The 19,499-nt window shown below is 35.3% G+C and overlaps 1 protein-coding gene across 3 annotated transcripts in view; it reads left to right on the forward strand.

The window, feature by feature from the left end:
- Positions 1–19,235, forward strand: part of CDH11 (cadherin 11) — an 87,056-nt gene extending 67,821 nt beyond the window's left edge. For all 3 annotated transcript variants that reach the window (XM_061372368.1, XM_061372367.1, XM_061372369.1), the window contains 8 exons: positions 937–1,104; positions 4,057–4,244; positions 5,758–6,011; positions 6,987–7,123; positions 7,323–7,444; positions 8,263–8,380; positions 15,108–15,359; positions 16,334–19,235. In XM_061372368.1, coding sequence (XP_061228352.1) covers positions 937–1,104; positions 4,057–4,244; positions 5,758–6,011; positions 6,987–7,123; positions 7,323–7,444; positions 8,263–8,380; positions 15,108–15,359; positions 16,334–16,830 — 1,736 coding nt within the window. In that variant the 3' untranslated portion in view covers positions 16,831–19,235. The remainder of the gene's footprint in view (positions 1–936; positions 1,105–4,056; positions 4,245–5,757; positions 6,012–6,986; positions 7,124–7,322; positions 7,445–8,262; positions 8,381–15,107; positions 15,360–16,333) is intronic.
- Positions 19,236–19,499: the final 264 nt, after the last annotated feature.

Genomic DNA, 19,499 nt, shown 5'->3' on the forward strand with positions numbered 1-19,499 from the left:
TGGGGTATGGAAAATCCATTGTATCCCTTCGTCTCGTGCCCATTCCTGAACCATACTAGCAGTAAAGTGGGTAGCATTATCTGATTAAGTAACTCTGGGTTTAGAAAAAAACTAAACCATGACTTCAGACTGTCCACTATATATTTCCCTGTTGCTCACAGGGCAGCTTCAGCTTTAGTCCAGAAATTACGTTGACTCCTACCAACCCACACCTTTTGACTTCTGAGAGACAAAAAGGACTGATGTAATCTATTTGCCAAATATCCCACAGCCCCTTGTTGTCCCTTAATTGTAGGGTTTGGTCCTTGAGATGGTTACTTTCCCGTAGTCATGTACAGTATAGGCCACTTGCTGAGATAATGGTGTTACATCATGGACCATCCCCTACTGACTGCCTCTTTATAAAGGTCTTTACTTCCAGAATGACCTCGTTTAACATTCTAACAGCTGTCCCCATTTTTCCCCCTCCACTTCCCCTGCTAATGTGGCTGGATGGGTTAGTGGATCTACTTGATTGTTCAAAAGGTGAGCAGGGTGATCTCCTGTTTGGTGTGCAGCTCCCCATCCTACTAGGAAAGACTTCTGTTTAGCAATGCTGAGGATTTCTTCCCATTTTTCTTGCTGCCACACCAGTACTTGATTAATTTCTCGTTGTTTTTGTTCCCCAAATGGGAGCCATTGGGTACATCCCTTGAATGCAGCGTATGAATCAGAGTAAATCAACACTGGTTCTTTGCTTTCTGCTTCTCTTTCTATCACATTCCAAACTGCTATCAACTCTCCTACCTGAGCACATGCACAGTGAAGGGAAAACAGAATCTGCACCATCACTGCAAGTATTGCTGTATTCTAATGCAAGATATAAATGCAGTAACCATTTTTTATGATGTGAGCTTGTAAAAAATTTTATGCACTGTATTTTCTTTGTACTCATAGGAATCATACGAACTGCGCTTCCGAATATGGACAGAGAAGCTAAGGAAGAGTATCACGTTGTAATACAGGCAAAAGATATGGGAGGACACATGGGAGGCCTCTCAGGGACAACCAAAGTGACAATTACACTTACAGATGTCAATGACAACCCACCAAAGTTCCCACAGAGTAAGTAACAACAAAATCCTTAATTACATTTACTATTGGTATCTCTATATATATAGTAGCAGACATACTCTAAACTTAAAATGCAGTAAGTGATGAATTTTCGCAGCATGTATGTGAATAGGTGAGTATTATTTACACATTTTTGCTTGCAACATATAGAGCTTTAATACCTGAATTATTTGCTTTCTCTTGCAAAGTAAAACTTTTTTAAGATTAGTATTACATTATAAAGATTTCTAACCCTACACGTCATTTTTCAAACTACTGGACCATGTCATGTTAGAAATACACCTATAATATGATCAGAGACGCACAGTGTGGTCTTCCCTGTTAACAGAGAAAGAAGTAACATTTCTTGAGATCTGTTTTGTGTGTTAAAACAAAGAGTAAAAAATACTGGAAACCGCACCTGCAGCAGTGCTGGGATAAACTGGTTTACTTCATTTCCCATTTTCCTAATTATACTGTGGATGTAAAAGATACTTTAAAAAATCAAGCAACATTTACTACTCTGCACGGACCACAAGAACTTTAGGAAATCATTGCAGGGAAATTGGAGTAGGTTAAAACAGAAATCCATACAAGTATTGTGAAGGAACAGATTCTTCTGTATTGGGAGAGTTGCAGTGTGCACGCATAGCATGTATGCATCAGAAAGCTTGCCAGTTAGACTTAGAGTGTTTGAAAGAATTTCCCAAGTAGTCTCATCATGCTTTTTCAGTACTCCAAGTTCATAGCCATTTGCCAGTGTAGTTATGATGGTAATTTTCAATGAAAAAATCCACTTTTTTTTTTTCTTTTTATGAAGATGGACAGAGGAAAGGGGATCTACTTTATATACTTATAGCTGTGTTTCTCAGGTTTGAAGTCTCTTAGTTTTCTTGGCTCTTGATGAAAGTGTTGCACAAGACATTAACGGCTCCTGATTATGCCCTTTCAGGTCTTTGACAGACCTTCAAATGAGTGAGCATCATTTTTTATTTCAGATAGCCTTCCATGTTAAATGTAGGTGCTTCATCCTTCACTTCTATAAACGCTTCAAGTGAATGATAAACATCCATAAAGATGAAAGTTAAGACTGGACTCTCAAGACTTTGTCATTGAAATGCAAACTAAATTTAGTACAATTGCATTTTTAAATTGGTATTTGAAGTGAATTGCTGGTGGTCAAATAAAGCTATTTTTTATACCTGTGCTATTTATTTTTCACATATAAAATTACTCAGGGCTGACATTAACAGATTCAGTCTCCACAGTTGGATGGGAGTACATTAATAGACCCACACATCTGTTCTGTATCTCATCTCCTCATGTGTTCATGGGTTTTTTTGTTTTTTCTTTGGGTGCAGTATGTGCATCATCCTAGCCCACCATGATTCTCCTCTAAGCAACCATTATGACATTGATACATTCTGGACATGACTGTGTCTCCTGACAACAGCTCTTCTTCCAGTGTTGCAGATTAGGGCTCTCATACAAGTGCTTAAATGACAAAACCAATATGTACATGTAAAATCTATGTCAGTATTTTCTACCATTCTAATCAGAAAGTATTAAAATGTCAGGTTTTACATACCTTACAAACATACCTCTGCACACCAAATCATAGTCTGGGATCCCAGTACACGGTATTTTATTGAGTAACCCCACCAAATTATGGATTTTTCTCTACAATTCAAGCTACTTTATTGAGTGTTTTGGAAGAATATTTAAAATTATCAGAAATGATCGCAGTTACTGTACTTAATCATACACTCCCAACTTAAAAACTTAATTTGGAATGCTTTGTACCTGAAAACCAGGATTTGATCTGTTTATATAAACATACAAGTGACTGACTTTTATTGTTGGTTGTGTTTTTTCTTTTTTTCTTGTTCATTGCTCAAACTCTTAATGAGTTATGTGCTTGAATTTATAGTTCTTTGTGACTGGAGTTAATGACCTGTTTCTGTGACATGTGCCAACTGTTTTTGTGGGTAATGAGCCAAGTTTCTGCCTGGTGTAAGTCTCCTGATATTCCTAGGGTGCTCATGTAGCAACAAAGTGCAATTATGAAGGGGGACATAAATTAGGTTATTTATTTTCTCATGCTTCTTTTTTTCCAATGTTTTAATACTGGTGAAGTGACAGAAAATGTTAACATACATCTGTACATTTAGGATCAGGTTGTGTTATCTGAACTTTAGAATGAGTTGGGAGGGTTCTAGAATTGCTGCTGCCTAAAAAACAACTTTAGGAGAGCAAATTTATCCATGGTCACCACTGCTTTCCTCTAGTATGCCCAAATACTCAAGAAGAAACCTGTATGGCACTGCATTTGTGGGATGCTTGGAGATAGTTTTCCTATTAGAGTTTGATGAGGGAAAGCCATTTTTTGTTTGGTATGGAATTCAATACAAATTGATATGTATTCTCTGTTGTGTTAAATTCTAATAATCATTGCTACCGTATGTTCACACTCCAAATTAAAGGCATAGAAAGCAGCAGTTTTATTTTCTAGCTGACAGCACATTATATACACACTGTATATAATTTGTGGCTCCTGAACGAACGAGCAGAAAAGCTCCAGAACTCTACAGAATATAACGTCATACCATGACTGAGTCATGTGAAGGAGAATTTTCCTTCCATTTTTCTAATAACATTTCTGATATGAATGATAACCTTGATGTCACAAGAATTTCTGCATTCTGAATGATTGGCTTTTTAACTCCACCCTGAACTGAGATACACAGATATTGTTTAAAACATCAGTGAGAAGGTAGTTACATAGATTACCAATGATTTTTAACATTTCATAGATAACTTGCTTTTCAGAGCTCTCTATAACATAGAATTGCACAGAAGTACTATGCTTATTTGGAAGTCACAAGTTAAATGAGTAAATGTACAACTGGAGAATAGAATGAATACAAAAAGGCAAATGCCTTTTTTTTTTTTTTCTTCCGCCAGGTGTGTACCAGATGTCAGTGTCAGAAGCAGCTGTTCCAGGAGAGGAAGTAGGAAGAGTGAAGGCCAAAGATCCAGATATTGGGGAAAATGGCTTAGTAGCTTACAGCATTATTGATGGGGATGGCATGGATATGTTTGAAATTACAACAGATTATGAGACTCAGGAAGGTGTTGTAAAGCTCAAGAAGGTGAGCAATGCCTACTAATGTGTGATATTCTTTGGTGCTGACAGAATATTTGGTAATAATGGATTGCCACCTAAGCTAAAATATCAGTAAATGCAATTTCACTTAATTTGTTTCTAAAGCTGTGATTAACTCTTAATATTCCATTTCCCCATTAGCTGAATTGGAATGGAAGAAAATAACCCAGAAGAATTACATAAATACTGTACAGTGGATTAATTGCACAAACTAAATGAATTCATAATAAAAAGTCACGGTAAAATACAATGCCATCAGCTTCATTGTTAATGAAGTTTTGCCTAGTGCTGATAAGTAGCAGACATTCACTGTTGCTTTATGTTCAGTCTGAATAGCCTCATGCCCTGTAGTTTGAATTCTTCAGCTGTGCATTGTCCACAATATTGTTCTGAAGGAGTCACAGGCTATGCGAAAAGCAGCAAGAATATTAAGGTGATTTCACATACAATAAAACACTGTGATCATTAAAAGTGTTATTAAATGAATTTTCAATTACAAATTATAAATCATAAATCTTATTCATTATTTAAGCATTATTATTTTGCCCTTTGTATCTTTATAGCTGTTAATCTCTCTTGGAGATAATCAAAACTCAAAGAAGAAGGCCTGGACAACTTAACTTCAAAGTTAGCCCTGCCCTGCGCATCGGGGCATTCTCTCAGGAAGAGACCCAGAGGTCTCCTCTGGTCAAAACTATGCTGTAGTTCAATTACTGTGTCTGTTCTAGAGGTGGGAGTGTATTGTATTTTTTGCGTATTTTAACATGTGAGCGAACTGTCACACCATTCATTCTATAGATTAGCATATTTTGTGAATTGTAGTTGGTACCTGCATGACCATTTTGAGGCTACCAATACTGCAACACTGCAGCCATTTCATGTCAATGACAATGCAGATATGCTGTCACTTTGATCAGGCTTCCAAATGGACTTAGATCATGGGATATTATTTACCTTCCCTTCGTAAAGTTCTATGAGATCTATGGATAGAAAGAATTACAGAATTGAAAGCACTGCAAACCATCTTGTTTCCTCTACTACTTAAATTTAACTTGTCTGTGTCCTATCTCATGGTGCACTTAGTACCAATTCAAGACACATCCATATCTCTAAAGAAATGCCTGCCAGTTTGGGAAAGACCAAGCATGGCATTTTCTGGAAAACCCTTTCCTATCCATTGTACCCTTGTACTACCTGGAAGGTTTCATGTAGGAAAGGTTAATTTTCCCAGCAAAGATGATTTCCTGAGTTATACAGCAGTCAGAGAGCAAGACAAGGACACTGTCATGATATTTTGAGTGCTGTCCTATGCTGCTCCATACATAGAATGTAGCTCCTTCCATTTGAGTCTTTATGCTTTTAAATACACACATTTCAGTCCAAGCTTGTTGACAGATGCTTACATTTGTTTTATGTCATTGAATACGAGGGGACTGCTTACAGCTTTTGCACTCTAGTTTTCCTGACTGTGCAATGCATTATTGTCTTGCTTCTTGCAGGTCTTGGATTTTGAAACCAAAAAGTCCTACAGTCTGAAGGTAGAGGCAGCCAATGTACATATTGATCCTAAATTCATCAGCAATGGACCATTTAAAGACACAGTAACAGTGAAGATATCAGTAGAAGATGCCGATGAGCCACCTGTGTTTTTAAAACCAAGTTATATTTTTGAAGTACAAGAAAATGCAGCATCTGGTACTGTGGTTGGAAAAGTACATGCCAAAGACCCTGATGCTGCAAACAGTGCTATAAGGTATGCTTCCTTAGGGTAGGCTGTTTCTTTCTAAGCATTAGCTTTTAGAATTGTTACACAAGTTATTAAGATAGTGTGATAGATCTACCATAGTAATATTCTAAATTCACCCAGAATAATAACTTTAACCATACAGCGTTGTTTTTATGTCTTATTCCATAAGCTACCAGTTTCTCAAAGCCTGTATCACTAAGAAAGCATACCATAGCTACGTCTAAAATATACATGACATCTGTTCTAAACTCTGTTCTAAATTATATTTTCCATAAATATCCTGTGCTGTTATCACAGCATTTTTTTTCTCAAAATTTAGAAGTCTACACAGTAGATTTTAGATTATGTTGGCTAATTGCTAAGCATAACGATGAACACATAGACACACTCTCTGCAGTTACATTGGATAGTCTTCTATTCATTTATTTTTGTTTGTCATGTTTTCAGTGTAAAATTAAGTATGAAACTCTTTTGTGGTTATAGTTAATATTTCAAAAAATTGCAACGTAAAGATACAGAAAGCAGAGCTGTGTAAAGCCATACAAATGTGTAGATAATGAATAATATTTAGTAATCTGGTACGATTAATTAACATTCTGAGTAATCCAATGACCAGAAGACTTAAAAGATCTTCATGATTAATATGAAACAGAAGAAAATATAAATATTTCAGTAGATGTATCATGCTTTATAAAAGAAGAAAATACAGACTATTTAGGGGTTTGCTTACACATTATCACTTTAAAAAACAATAGTTTTCACTCACTACAAACATTCTGATGCAATATTTTTTTCTAAATGTTATAACCAACCAGGTGAATCTCCTTTTAAAGAGTGCATATCATCCCTTTGAAAATGATATTAAGGGTAACAATAAGTGCATTACTTACAGTTTTTAAAGAAATAAAAATTAGCCAATTTGGACTCATGAAAATAGTATATCTTTCTTTTATCTAATTACTGGCTTGCAATCTTCTTTAGATATTCCATTGATCGCCACACTGACCTTGAAAGATACTTTATTATTAATGCAGAAGATGGCAATATCAAGACAATAAAAGCTTTGGATAGGGAAGAAATTGCTTGGCATAATATCTCTGTCTTTGCAGTTGAAGTCCGTAAGTATTTTACTGAGTTATTTTATAATCAGTGGTATAAATTCTGTAGACTTCTAATTGTCTCAGTTTGATAAACTGAAATAAATCTCAATAAAAATACTTTAGCTTATTCAATTTTTCTGTGGATACAGCTGGGGTTTTATTTGCTTTGAGGGGATATCTTGCTTAGTTTTCATTTCAGTTTTGCTTGCTCCCGTAGACAAACAACACCAGGAAGCCAAAGTTCCAGTTGCAATTAAGGTTGTTGATGTCAATGACAATGCTCCAAAATTTGCAGCAGCTTATGAAGCATTTGTCTGTGAGAATGCTAGAAGCAATCAGGTATGCCTGTGCCTACCACCTTCCTTTCTGCAGGGTGTTTGCCCAGTTTTGTGTTGGCAGCTCAAATAAGTGCTAATAAAGAAACATTTCTTTTGAAATGTTGGCCAAAATGCTTAGAGCATTTTGGAAAGGGCACTTTCTGCACATTTGCAGAAGGCTCTTTTCCTGTGTTTTCATTTTTAACAGCTATTAACAGTTATAGATCCAATGCTTCATGCATTTAATATCGTTGGTGTTGACTGTTAGTATCCACCACCACATGGGCAATGAAACTGACTGGGAGCAGCTTTCCCACTTGTGAGCCTGTTTTGATATTACAGAAATGCCATCTTATGGGAAGAATCATGGTACAGTGCTTGTAGAGTTTAGCCTACCGATTTATCCCTGAATGATCTGTGAGAAAGAGGTGTTAGTATCACACAGAAATATGATTCTACTCATTGTCTACACTTCTGCAGTTACTGTACCAGTTTGAAAAGGACATTGTGTTTAACTCCCTCTGAGCTGCTGATTTTTCTGCAGAATTTTATTTAGTCTATTAAGTTATCATCAGCACATATTTGTATATAAGAATTCATATACAAATATACTTTTAAATTTATAATTCTGTGTTGTTTAAATGTAATAGGAAATAAAATTTGCCTGTTTGTTAGTTTTGAATCTGACCTGTGTTTATAACTGTATATATTTGTTGAGATATTTTTGGGGTTTCTGCTATTTCAAAGTAGTTTGTATTCGAGAGATATCTCAGAATGCTCTCTATATGTGATGTACCCAGAGAAGGAGCTATTTGTTTACAGAGTACTTTTCTTTTACAGCAATTTATTACAATCAGTGCTGATGACAAGGATGACTCAGCCAATGGACCAAGATTTATCTTCAGTTTACCGCCTGAAATTATTCATAACCCAAATTTTACACTCAGAGATAACAGAGGTTTGTGTGAAGATTCCTTTTATGCTAGAGTCCAAAAAACAGGCAAAGTAAAACTAATAACCAATGTAATGTCATGCAACAGCATTTTCATTAGCTTTGACAGTGCCTCTTTTCCATAGATTTAGTGGAGGGAGGCAGAAAGCGTACAGCTGAAATACAAGGATGTTCTTGAAGTAATGTAATGCTTTTTAACTCACTCTCATTTTCTTGAATACGTATTTTAAATTACATAATAATGCCCTACATGAAAAATCACTCCCATTTTATATCCCAGGAAGCAGGTTAAAAACGTTGACAGAAACATTCGTTAAATGTAATTTGCATAGCTCCTCAACTTAGGGAAAACTTCCTTGTTAAGCTAAAATTATCTGAGTCAGAATAAATTGTTAGGTTGCTTACATTTGTTCACCTTAGTCTGCGTGTTACTTTTTGTAAATTATGGATCACAAAAGACATGAACAGAGTTCCAAATGGAATATTATCATTGCCACTTGTCCTGGGTTCAGCAGTAGCAGTCATTTTTCTCCTTAGTAGCCGGTGCAGTGCTGTGGTTTTGACTTTCAGCCTGGGAACAGCGCTGATAACACCGATGGTTTTAGTTACTGCTCAAATATTTAGTCTGACCAAGGACTTTGTGAGCCTCATGATCTGCCAGGGAGAAGGGGAAGCTGGGAGGAAACAGAGACAGGACACCTGACCCAAACTGACCAAAGAGGTATTCCATAGCACAAGACATCATGCCTGGTATGTAACTGGGAGTTACCCGGAAAGACTGGCTCACTGCTCTGTCAGGCTTGATATCGGCGGGTGGTATTGTATTCTCTTCCCTTGTTGTTTCCATTACCATTATTATTATTGGTGGCAGCAGCAGTGATTTGTGTTATACCTTAGTTACTGGACTGTTCTTATCTCAAGCTGTGGGAGTTACATTTTTTCGATTCTCCTCCCCATCCTTCTGGGAGCCGACGGGGGGAAGGGGAGGTGGGGAAGGAAGGGGAGTGGTGAGCCTGTGCTTAAACCACAATGCCACGCCAATCTTTTGTAGGACATATAAATGTGGATGTCTGGTCTGAAACCTACCCAGATATAGGTATCATGATCTTTTTGTCAGTTTTCTGCTCATGAGATACTTGAGATAGCCTTGCACTCAGATTGCTTTTAAGCTATTAGAAATTTGTAGGCAAAAATGTCCAGGCATAGGTGAACATCAAAACCTGATCATCTAGCTTAAAAGCATCAGTAAACCAAACTTGCTAGAGGTTGAGGAAGCCAGAGAAGGGTAAACAAAAACAAACAAACAAACAAAAAAGTCAGGTTCAGCAATTATACATATTTATTATATTTATTTTATGGTAATCAATTGGATATTCTCATTCAATGTTAATTTGTCATTTTCCTGTACAGGGAAAAATCTGCTTCACCTTCTAAGAAATTGGTTTTAATTACCAAGTTTTAGTGTTTGAAAGACATTTGATCTTTTCTTGAAAAGTGAAACTCAGTTAAACTGGTTTAAATAATGAATCCAAATGATTTTTTTCTAGATTGCCAGAAGTACAAAAGGCAGCATAATCCAGATACGTGACTTCAATAAAAACTTGTCTCTCTTGAGTGTTATGTTGTGGCATACTTTATATCTCTGTCAGGCTCTGAAGTGAGGGCAACCGTCGTTGGAGTTCCCAAACAAAATTCCTGTTACTCTTAAAGGATCAAAGTAATGCTGTTGCCTGGTGCTTGACACTCATACATATGCCGGCAATTCATAATGAGTGCAGTGGAGGGGGTACATTTATTCTCTTTAAAGTAGTAAACCACAACTTAAAAAAAAATGACTTTATTTTTAAAGATAAGTAAATTAAAATACATACTTTGCTTGAGATCCTGAGGCTAATTTCTCTTTAAAAGAAATTTGGGGTCACCTTCTCAAACTAAAAGCAGATTAGATTTTAGAATCTAACAAAGAAAGCATAGGTCAGAATTGAGATGCTCTGATGGAGACACAGACAAATGGTATTATGGTTCCTGGCTCCAGCCAATTCCACTAATTCTTTGTTTCCTTGTGCAGCAAATTAATTCTTTTTTTTAATGATACAAGAATAAAACATAAAATGTCCAATTGCAAAACATAAAAATGTTCTATTACAAAACATAAAAATGTTTTGCAATTGAAATTATGATTACCGTTAAGTGTAGTGGCTGCACCTGACAATACTGCAAAAGTCAGTTTCAATGAGACAATATTTAAGTGCTGAATACTGTATAATTTTGTGTTTGGGAAATGACTAGTATAATGATATCCATCAATTTTCATTCTTTTCCTCATTTTTGTACAGTCCTCAGTGCAATTATGTTGTTAGTATAACTATTTCTGAGGGGAGGGGGGAGTTAGGTAAGTTATGGTAGAGAGAAAATTAAAAAATTAAAATTCTATGTAGTTCCATATATATAAAAAAAAAACATTCTCTTAGACTGTTACCATTTTCAAATCAAATAACTTACATGACCATTTCAACTTTGGAGTTTCCTTTAGCTGTAAATCTGAGTAGTCTGTATACACCATGCCATTGTTTTCAGAGGGAATTGCTAGTTTCAAAGAAAAATGGCTTTATTAACTGTGGAGAACAGTTAATGAAAACGCCAATGTTTGGGTCTATTGCAGAACTTTAAAATGAATACAGTCCTATAATTATCATTTGATAGAGTTTTTTTTCTACCAACTCATAAAAGTAATCACATATTGCAGTAATTCAAAAAATGTAATCACATTCTACATCCTATTAATAGCCTACTGTGTTACCAAGTTTTTCAGCTGAGGTTATCTTCCATAGAAAACATGAGATAATGGCTTATCACATGCTGTGATAAAACACTGAATTACTTTTGTGCTGTTTACTTACATTATACCACACAAATAAGCAGCATTGTGTTTGCCTAGGCTCTGTTCAATTTTGCTTCCATTGAAGCCAGGGCTTCAAAAGAGCTTTAGAGGCTCCAGACACTTCACAGGAGAGAGATGGATTTTTAGCAAATGGGTCTCCTGCTTTTAATCCTGCTCTGTCCTAAACTGAAATGCCCTTTACTTGGGCTTGCTCACCTTGCATGAAGGTCTGGCACATAGCCAGTGTTGCTGGGAGGATTGCAGCCACCTTGCTTTGCCATGCTGCACAAGGACAAATTACACTGCAGTGGCAAAAGCAAGGTGTAGTGATGTTTTCAAATACACAAGATAGTGCTTTACAAAGACTGGAATTGAGTCCACTAAATCAGAAACTAAAATCTGCTTTTTTAACAGAAACTTTCTTCTCAATTCCAGACCTTTTAATCAAGACATTTTGAAATATATTAACAATACTGTTACAGGAGTTTGCCATGGGTTATTCACAGAAATTGCTAGTGCCTGGTAATGATTTGAGACAGTTGCACCTCTCTAATGGTTTAGATTTCTTAGAATCAGCATTCACGCTCTGATGTAGGTGAATAATGTTCACACTGCAGTAAGTGTCTTTAATCTAGAAGCCTACTTACACAGTATGTATTTGTCAACAAATATATATTTGTTAAAAAATATATTGTTAACAATACAGACAAAAAAGCCAAGATAAATTTGCTGTATATAGAGGAAAAATCAGAAAACCGTCAATAAAATCACCAGAGAAAAATATAAAATCAAAGGTCAGGAAGATCACTATAGAGGTCACCATTAAGTAATGCAATATTAACTTCTAATTATTAAGATTTTATGGAGAGCAAAGGTAACCTACACTTGCAGCACTTCTGGATATTGAATATCCCAGACAACAAAAGCTGGAAAAAACAGAGCACGTATATTTCTCTGGATTGTGTTGAAAAGGCTATTTTCATCCTTCCATCTTGTGTTAACCCCCATTGTGTTTGTTAACACTGTCAGTCAAGTAGCTCCCCTATGTGTTAAGTAATAGTTATAAGCTGGTATTGACATTTAACTTGTTTCTTTGCTTAAAAAATGCCATTATACCTGGATTATAGTTATACTCCTGGGACTTGAAAATAATGAAAAAGGAACGATGAGAATATTAGCTAGGATTATAAGTTATCTTTTATCTATGTAAAGGAGGTTTTTTTCTCCTTATGGATATTATGTTTCTTTTGAAGATGAGAAACGAATGTAAACAGAAAAAAAAAGTTTAAAAAAATGACCCTTTAGAGTTGATATATTGTAGCAACTTCAGACTTTAGCTAGGCATGTTGATTGGCTTTTCTTTTAAAAAAACTTATATTAAACTAGAAATTGTTTAAAGTTAAACCAGATAGATCAACCACTGGATCAAATTCAGCCTTAGTGTGATGTAGTTAACTGCAATGGAATTGGCCAGTCTGTATAATAACTGAATAAGTTGCTGTCTTTTTCTTATTTCTAGTTAGGAATACTATTTAAACTGCCAACATTTCAGAAAAATAGAATATGTTATAATAAAAATGCATAGCCAACAGACTAAGTATACTAATATATGATATCACCTGTGTTTCCTTCCATATCGCCTTTGCAGACTTTAGGCAGTTGCAGCTTAACCAACTGTTAATGTTGGGTTTTTTTGCCACAAGAGTAATCTATCTTATTGTAATCTTTCATTTAATAGAGTAGGTCTTTGTTCTTATATTGAGGAAAAGAAGTATTAAATACACTTTAGAGAATTCTGTGGAATAGTTGTATTTTATATCAATATATATTAATCCAAGTGCTAGTTGATAGGTTAATTGATATTAGATGTTACATTTCTTGTTTATATCAAATTGCTGTGAGCCCCTTAATTTAAAGTCCTAAAATAAAACTCTCATCACACAGATACTATTATTACCAAAGTTCTTTAAAAAATTGTGTCACAAAACCTAGCTGGGCAAATGTTGCCTGTAAGTATTTAGGAGATTAGAAAGATTCTAAAAAGAGATGAAGGGCACCTCCAAAACCCAGAAGTAATAAATAATTAAGTATCAGATTCTCTGTCCTTAGCAAATATAAATATTAAGTAAAGGAGAAGTTAGCAAGCTATTTGCTATCCATATGTTATTTTTGTGAGACTTCAGTATCAGAAAGACTGCAGTTGTCATGCTGTGGTAATAACCACACCAGGCATCCAGTGTGGTGGTCCTGGCAGGAGAGGTGTAGATATGGGGAGATTGATTTATTTGGCATATAACAAGCAGATCCTATCTAGAGCAGTCCTAAATGGATTTCACTGTTTCTGGTGTGATCTGCAGAAGTTACTAGTAAAAATATCAGACAAGTAGGACCCTAGTGCAAATATCCTTCTCATCCCATATATTGATGTGGGTCCACCAAATCTAGGGACAGTTTCAGACCTCATCCTACATCGGGATACTGCCTGCAAGGGTAGTTAATATAAAGACAGAGTACTTCTCTTTTGGTGTAATTTATTCACAAACTTTCATGGAAATCGCAGTGATTAGATCATTAAGAGAGGTTTTATGATTTTCATTATTAAATTCTGGAATTTATGCTGACTGTTCAACAGGAAAATGATTAATCTTCTGCAGAACCCCAAGGCAATAGTACAATTGTACCATAGGAGGTGAACAGCCCTCCCTTAGTAGATAAAAGAACCCTTTTTTTTTTTTTCCGCTCTATAGTGAAAAATAAAGAACATGACAAAACAGGAAAGGTTGTGTGAAGTAAATCCTCATCCAAAACTAGTTTTTGAAGGTCTGAAAGCCACGGATATTATTGTTTCATTTTATTTACTTCAGGATGTTTACAATTGTATAAACTTTGGTTCAGTTTGAGAACTGAGAAGCAAGGAACACAGAGAAAAGCTGTCCACGTTTCCTAGTCTTTGTCTGGCGTGGCTGGGAGCAGGAAGCACTCCTGGCCATCTCATCCTAGTGTTTCATGTCACACACTTCCCTTTCAAACACTTTTGCCCCAGGAAATGTGCAGGACTGTCCAAAATGACCTTCTGTGCTAAGGTGGCAGCTCAGTTTCCATCCCCTGTGACAGGAGGCCCATGACAGGCAACCGGTCCTTGAGAAAAACTGGAAATAGTGTTACAACAATATTTTATCTCTTTGTTATATCTATACAATTTAAAATGTGCCCACACATACTGTGCATGTGTGATCAAGCTCTCTGAATTCTGACTTTGTGAATTATGGTAAAAACAGGTTCTGATAAAACACCGCAAGCTCTAGTATTTCTTACTGAAACAGGTCAACACAGAGGTTCAAATCTGCTAATAGACAGCAAATGTTGGCTTTAATTTTAGTGGAAGTCTCATTAACAAAAGCCATTTTGGTAAAGATTTCTGACTTCTATTCCTGTAGGTCTGACATCGAGAACAATAAATCAGGGAGGTGGTTTTTTTTCCCTTAACTGGAGGCTTAATTCTGGAGAGTAAAACCAGCTCAAACAGCAGTACCAAGTCCCAGTAGCTGATGAGATACTGTATCTCCCAGAAAGTTAGGGGGTGCTAAAAGGAGGTACTAACAGATTTTTTGTGGTCCTTATGTTACCCTCATCACCTTAAAATAATTAAAATTGAGTGTGGTGTGGAATCAAGGAAAAGCAGTACTGTAATTGCTCTTGGGTTGTTAAGAAGGGGATACTGTGTGCTGGTTTATTGTACAAATAATACTAAGGCATCTGAAAATTCATAACCATTGTAGCAAGATTTTTATATTTTTTTTTGCAATATTATGATGAGAATGTGTAAAAATTATGACTTTCTTCTTTAAACAGATAACACAGCAAGTGTTCTTGTTAGACGTGAAGGATTTAGTCGCCAAAAGCAAGATTTATATCTTCTTCCTATTGTAATAAGTGATGGTGGACTCCCTCCTATGAGCAGCACCAATACTCTCACCATTCGTGTCTGCGGTTGTGACAGTAATGGCTCCTTGCTTTCCTGTAATGCTGAAGCCTACATCCTCAATGCTGGATTAAGCACTGGAGCTTTAATTGCCATTCTTGCTTGCATTGTAATTTTATTAGGTAAAAAAAGTTCTTTACTTATTACCCTTCTATATTTGTTTGTGTTAAAGAAATTAGCTTTGCCTTTACCTTCAAGATGAGTAAATGAATCTTAATTTCTTAGCTTTTATTTTTATAGGAGGTACTACTCTCACTGGCTGAAATGCAATATTTGATAACTGCAATAGCAAACATCAGTGAATTTGTCTAGGTGTGCTCAGAGAATGTCCTTTTGTCACCTGATATCATACTGGGGACACTGCTTAAAGGAGGTCATGACATACAGTTTTAAGTTTTGTGACCTTCCCTGGATGACAAGTTCCTTTTTGAGGTCAGTCAGGATTAATGGCTCCTGCCAGCTATTTCCCTCTGACTCTTCTTGTGTCTAAGACAAATAGGAAGACCTGTTTTTAAGAAAGTGCTGTAAAGCATTTCCTGATGATTTGAAAATATTTATATAAGACCTTTTAATTTGCCTAAAGCAATTTATAGTCTTTTTTTCTTATGTATTTTAAGTTATCTTATAGAAGTTTGAAGTGAGAAGGAACACAACAACAGAGGCATGTATTTTGAGGTGTTGCTTAACAAAAATTCTATTTGCATGGAATTGAAACATGGAATTAAGCTTTGGGCATATGGGAGTGAGTAGATATTCATCTTTGTTTTGTTGCAGATGTACACCTGGTTGGGCTGCTCCAAGGCAGTGTCACTGTCCATGTAACACTGGTAGCCCACTTTTTTTGAATTAGCTTTGCAGTATTGAGCAATTAGTAAAAGCAATAGCACTCAGCCCAAACAAAAAACCTCAAATCAGCACGTTCAATTTTGTATGCAAACACAAATGTTTTTGCCTAGCTAGGTATGCTAAAAATGCAGATATTAGCAAAAACACGTGCTGACCTGCAGCACAAAAGCTGAGGTTTCAGTGAATACATTAATATATTTATAAATGAGCTACAGTTTTAGAGTGCAATCTAACTTTTTTTTTTTCCTAGTCATTGTAGTGTTGTTTGTAACACTGAAAAGGCAGAAAAAAGAACCTCTAATTGTTTTTGAAGAAGAAGATGTGCGAGAGAACATTATTACTTATGATGATGAAGGTGGAGGAGAGGAAGATACTGAAGCTTTTGACATAGCTACTTTGCAGAACCCTGATGGCATCAATGGATTTATTCCTCGTAAAGATATAAAACCTGAGTATCAGTATATGCCAAGACCAGGGCTTCGGCCAGCTCCCAATAGCGTTGATGTGGATGATTTCATCAACACAAGAATACAAGAGGCTGATAATGATCCAACTGCTCCTCCTTACGACTCTATTCAGATCTATGGCTATGAAGGAAGAGGCTCAGTGGCTGGTTCACTTAGCTCCTTAGAGTCAGCGACAACAGATTCAGATTTGGACTACGACTATCTACAAAACTGGGGACCTCGATTTAAGAAACTTGCAGACTTGTATGGTTCCAAAGACACTTTTGATGATGATTCTTAACAAGAAAGCTTAAGATTTGGCCTTAAGAACTGTGTTCGATGATGTGATGAATCCAGAAGAAATGTAAGCAGGTATTTTTTTAAAAATCAAGAAAAGTCTCATTTAAACATTTAAGTCTGACAGAGAGGATTGCTTTGATAAAGGACATAGAAGTGGTAAATACTGTGAAGTACCTTTTCCTACAAAAGGCATATGTAGAAGTTGGCTGCCAACTTCACTAGTGGAAAAAATCCACTTACAAAACACAAAATATTTAAATGAAGGAAAATGCTAAATGCAAACTTACAAATATGGGGAATATTTTATGTATTATGAACAGCTAATTCTTTTATGTCAAAGAAGCTTCCACACATTAGAAAAGATAACAGTTGTGAGCTGTAATTTCGCCTTAAACTATGGACACTCTATATGGTAGTGCATTTTTAAACTTGAAATATATAATATTCAGCCAGCTTAAACTCGTATGATGTATGTACAGTACAATGTACAATTATTATGTCTCTTGAGCATCAAACTTGTTACTGCTGATTCTTGTAAATCTTTTTGCTTATACTTTCATCTTGAACTAATATGTGCCAGATATAAAAACTCTTGTCTTGTTGCAGTGGGAGGCGCCCTATTTCTATGTCATTTTTAATGTATCTATTTGTACAATTTAAAAATTCTTATTTTAGTATACATACAAATATCAGTATTCTGACATGTAAGAAATGTTAAAGCATCACACTTATATTTTATGAACATTGTACTGTTGCTTTAATATGTGCTTCAATATAAGAAGCAGACTTTGAAATAAATGGATTCTTTTTTAATTCTTGTTCCGGTTATTAAGCATATAAAAAAAAACATAGTGTTTCTAATGTCCCATTTATAGTTCTGACTAATTTACTACAATTGTGACCTTTTAATAGCCTTATTTATTATGTGTTTGTAGTTGGTTTGTTGCCTTGTTAAGTGATTATTTAAAAATCAAGTACATTTTAAAAATGTTTTTTAGATTAAAAAAAAATGTAATGTCTGGTGAACATTTTGTACCCTCTCTATCTACAGCTTTGTGGCTGCTCCCAGAACACAGTAATAATCTTCATGTAATACGACTGTGTTTTCTGGATTAAATTAAGTGTAATACTTTTCAGTATTTCCCATGTAATATGCATTTATCTTATATCTTAGAAAATCCAGAGGTTTCAGAAATGACTTTGTAAGTGGACAGGAGTACTCTGTACTTACAATTTACTCCACGCTTGTGAATTTCCGTATCTGTGCTAAGCTTCTGTGGGTTCTAGAGACTTAAATCTGACCCAGTTTAGCTGTAAGTTCCCTAAAGACTGTTCTACCTGACAATTACCTTGCTTGAGTAGTAATTAAGATTCTGGCACTTTTTTTCATCTTTTGATTCTTTTTTTTTTTTTCACTTACTGCAGTAGAATAGCATCGTCTACTGATAGGAAGACATTTTAATTTGTGATGGCAGAAATACAGAGTGCTTTCAGAGTTGTTCTTCGTAATGTATGTTTTTAATCGGAAAATGATCTATAACTTTTTTATATTAGTTCAGAATGAGCAGGGGATATGTTCTGTGCACCAACATTTCAGCATCTGTGTACAGCTGTACTTTTGCTAAACTTAATGGAGTTTGCTATACAGTCAGAGATCAGCAGCTGCAATATAGGAAGAGACAACAAATGGAAAGGATATACATTTTTCTATCATTCATTTTACAGACTCTCTCCTTAATTTGCAGTCAGATACCAAACTGCTTGATCTCAGAGGAAACCTGATTTGTTGGTGTATTGCTCTTCTGAAGACCTCCGTATATGTAGTTAGATAAAAATTTAACTTGTTAAAATTATGAATGTTGTTTCAGCTCTATATTCATAACATATTCACTTGTCCCATTATATCCCTATGTTTTATAAGGCAGGGTTTGCTAAATCAAAAGATTTGCTCTACAATGTTTATTGTAATATTTCACTTTACTATAGCTGTATGCATTCTATATAGTTCTATAGTTTATTATTAACTTGATTCAAATTTCTTTGGTTGTTGATTTTTCTCTGTTTATAATCCAAAGAATATTTTGCTAGATTTGCACATTTCTCCATTATAAATTTAAATAAACCTTAAAAAATGAAATTAGTATCAATTTACAAATTAACAAATTGAAATAAAGCAAAAAAAAATGTAATTTGTAGGACTCCATCGTCATTGATGCTGTCTGGGTTTATTTCACTTTTGAGCACGTTTTAGAATTAATAACTGCATTTTCTACATTTTTATGTTTAATTTTTATGAAGGACATTGTCAACTACATTTTTTAATAGTTTTAAATGCCTTGAGTTTTAGTCTCTATTGTTTGTAGCATTCTCATAGATGCTTGGAAATAAATTTTCTTTCCCTGCTGATTTTGTCTTTTTTCATTTGATTATTTTTCCCCCTCCCAGTGAATATGCATTATCATAGTGCTTTATTAAGTTGGTCTTGCTAATCTCAGCCAACGCTACCTCTGAAATGCTGGGAATTATACTAATTATGTATCATCTGCAGCACCCCAAATGAACAGCGTGTTTTGGCACAACAACAGGGTATTTATTTGTGTTAAACTTCACAGCAGTGGTCGCTGGAGTCTCAGACTTATAATCTGAAAATGTAAAAACCAGCCCAATGCA

The sequence above is a fragment of the Neopsephotus bourkii genome, unplaced genomic scaffold (assembly GCF_033783945.1).
Source record: "Neopsephotus bourkii isolate Nb327-2 ecotype Australia unplaced genomic scaffold, CSIRO-AGI_Nbou_v1 NB_1607, whole genome shotgun sequence".
Taxonomy (NCBI): domain Eukaryota; kingdom Metazoa; phylum Chordata; class Aves; order Psittaciformes; family Psittacidae; genus Neopsephotus; species Neopsephotus bourkii.